The sequence below is a fragment of the Notothenia coriiceps genome, unplaced genomic scaffold (assembly GCF_000735185.1).
Source record: "Notothenia coriiceps isolate Sejong01 unplaced genomic scaffold, NC01 NC01_scaffold00016975, whole genome shotgun sequence".
Taxonomy (NCBI): Eukaryota; Metazoa; Chordata; class Actinopteri; order Perciformes; family Nototheniidae; genus Notothenia; species Notothenia coriiceps.
Window position 1 is genome coordinate 1 of NW_011349676.1, and position 3,446 is coordinate 3,446.

The 3,446-nt window shown below is 40.9% G+C and overlaps 1 protein-coding gene across 1 annotated transcript; it reads left to right on the plus strand.

The window, feature by feature from the left end:
- Positions 1-336: 336 nt before the first annotated feature.
- On the plus strand, positions 337-2,217 carry LOC104949974 (14-3-3 protein beta/alpha-1-like; the record flags this gene model as incomplete). The annotated part of the gene is made up of 2 exons (XM_010776419.1): positions 337-613; positions 1,949-2,217. Coding segments are annotated over 2 exons (546 nt in total), but the record flags the coding sequence as incomplete, so codon positions are not given.
- Between the last annotated feature and the right edge of the window lie 1,229 nt (positions 2,218-3,446).

Genomic DNA, 3,446 nt, shown 5'->3' on the forward strand with positions numbered 1-3,446 from the left:
ATTTGTCAATAAATCAGGGCGAAAAACGTCACTTGTCCGCCCGACAAGTCAATTGAAAGATCTACTTGTCCAGTATTGTAAATAACACGTCCCGGACGGTGGGACGTGTACTTTTTCGCACACTGTGATCTGAGGGTGTTTTTGCTCGTGTCAGGCCATTTTGGCTTCATGTGCCACCAAGCGTCTCTCGAAGGATGAACGGGGTCCCGCCTCCAACTTTGTATTCGGTTCTCTTTATACATCCATGGATCTGACCTGACCCCCATTCTCTGTGAGGCGATTGTGCCTGCAAAGTGCACGTGTCAGTGTATGGTTAAACCTGTAGGAAGGGCCTGACATGTATTAGTAACACCGTCTGTAACCCAGTTGCCCATTGACTGGTACACTGGCAGGCTGCTCTGTGTGACTCTGCTGTGTAAACACAGAATCTGCTGCCCTGTTCTTTATATTTCTGCTCATAAACCCTTCTGGTCCTCTCTTCTGTTTCAGGATCTGCTCGAAAAATTCCTCATTGCAAATGCAACTACGGCGGAGAGCAAGGTGTTCTACCTCAAAATGAAAGGAGACTACTTCAGATACCTGTCAGAGGTGGCCTCTGGGGACTCAAAGAAGAGTGAGTGTTTGTAACTAATAAAAAGCCTTTCTCATTGTTCTATTACTTTAGTTTTGTCAGCAACATAGCAATGTTTTATCGGAGCACTTATCATCATTTAGGAGACTCCTTTGAGCTACAGTTAAAGTTTAAACCAGTTAAAGGAGGATTTCTCACCAGTCCTTTTTTATGGCTAAAGTCAGTTGCTGTGTTGCTGAAAGTAAATATTTCCTTTTTAATAAACAAACCAAGGTAACTCGTTTTATTGCTCGCCGTAAAGTGGCTTTTTTATTAGCTAGAGCTAGGAGCTCCATTTATACAAACCTCATGCTTCACTTGGAACATGTTCCTAAAGTACTTCAAAATCTGAAATCACAGGACTTGTCATTTTATATAAGGTTACGCTGTATATCGCGGTGCAGAAAATGTTATTCCGATTTAAAATAACCATCCCTTCCTTATTTTTTTTTTTATTAATAAAATACTCTGAAAATCTAAATGGCAGCTTTATGGTGCCGGTGAACAATAATTGTAATTGTTCCAGGTTCAGATATAAATAAATACTGGCCTGACTTCACGAAGTGCAATATTTAATTTATACTATTTTATATTTTAAACCCTAACAAAATAAATAAAATACTTTTACTGTAGGTCTTTCTCCTATTTTATTTTCAAAAAGCTGACAAATAACTGGACAGATTATACTGATTTTAATATGTCTCTGTCCTCTTCCATGTCTGCTCAAATCAGTATTGCAGAATCTCTAATGGTGCACATATTCCTATAGTTGCCCAGTATATAATGTCATCTTGGTATTAGGATACCTTTTTTTATTTTTTTAACCACTATAGATTATGTGTATATATGTTTCTGCTACTATAATATGTCTATTTCTGTAGTATATTGGTCTTTTAAAGAAAATGCCGATATTTATACTCTCGGTGGGCTGATTTTCATACATTTTGGGTCGATTTGGAAGATTTAGGAGACTCTGGATCATTTGGATTGGACAGTTTGCCTATTTATTTGAAAATTGTCCACAGTAGAGATAATAATTGTCATCTTGTGCTCTCTATATCCAATGGTCGCAACAATTCTCATTGTAGTTCAAATCAGCCCACAGAGTACATATATATGGCCACTTTCTGGTTAATACTGCCATTTTTGATCCTGGAATGGTCAGAAATGGATTCAGCATCCTCAATAACCCCCAATACACTCCAAAATTGTCCAAATCGACCAAGACATCTTTTGTTTACTATTGTTTACATTCATGCTCCTGCAGAAAAGTGTTTTGTAGGGACAGTTGTGATGACTTGAGATCATAGAGTGAAGCTGATGTGGTGTTCTGTGCAGACACGGTGGACAGCTCTCAGGAGGCCTACCAGAACGCCTTCGACATCAGCAAGAAGGACATGCAGCCCACACACCCCATCCGGCTGGGCCTGGCCCTCAACTTCTCCGTGTTCTACTACGAAATCCTCAACTCGCCCGAGCAGGCCTGCGCTCTGGCCAAGCAGGTGGGTGCTCCTCAGACCCCTGGCTTTAATGTTTGTGGTACTGAAGGTGGGGGGGGCCTTCCTGCACAGCTAGCATTAACAGGGTGTCCGTGGGGTCTTAAAAAGTATTACAAGTTGATAAATCAATTTAGCGAAAATTAAGGCTATTAAAAAGTATTAAACGGCATTTTCCAAGGTATTAAGAAGGTCCACAGCAACGACAACATGAAACACCCTTTAATTTACTGAAACGACATGTCGGGAAACCCCCTCAAGGCGGCCCCATGCATACCCCTGGGTATTTGTGAGGGAGATCCTATATGGCATTACCCCGCTGAAGCTCACCAAAGTTTAATATATTTCATAGTTTTGTCAATTGTTTTGTTTATTGGTCAAATACTGGTTTCTAATGGTTTCTGAGGAGTTTTATTGGAATGAAAGAGCACAGAGTCTACAGAAGCAAAAAAGCAGCATACTGCATTAAACCTGACCTTCACAGAGAGGTTGAAGTTCATGTGGAGAGGAGGCTTCAGTAGTCTGTCTGCACTCTGTTTAGTTTTGCTATCTTACAATCAATATAGGAAATGTAAGGTAAAGTGTGTCGCCAATGTAACCGGTTAGAACTCAAAGTTGCGATGAGGTCTTAAAATGTATGGAAAGGGTCTTAAAAAAGGTCTTGAAAGGTATTAAATTTGACCTCAGGATTCCTGCATATACCCTGTAAAAAGAAAAGGCATTATCTATATGCCTTGATATCTTATAGCCTACGATTTGTAGAAAAGTAGGAAATAAAAAACAAGAATCATCATACCTTCTGCATGGGCTGGTACAGTAGGCCCATCTGCAAGCGGGGGATCAGGATGGGACGGCCTCACGTTCCGCGGAGGCTCAGGATCGCTGTCAGATGACCCATCAGAGGAAGAACAAACCCAGCACACATCACTCAGTCCTGATACTTCCCCACCATCAGACTCTGCTTCGCTCAGACAGTTTAGCAACGCTAGTGCCTCCTGTACGTTCATGAGTCTCTTTCTTTTGTCCATTTTGGAAATATAACCGGCTGTTACGACTGATTAAACGGGTATGAACTCAAATGCACAACTCACAGAATTTAACAAAAAAAAGGTTTTATTCAAACCAAAGCTCAACGATAGTGGTACAAAACAAATCACTCTTAAAGAGGAAAACACTAGGAGCATGAACAACAAAATACTTAACAAGACGTGGCTCAAAGCTCTGCTTGGGGTTAATCCTGGATTGCTAATGCTGGTGGTAGTCACAAGGAACGAAACGAACTGGCACAGGACAAAGGGAGACGAGGACAATAAATACACCAGGTAATGGGGAACAGGTGG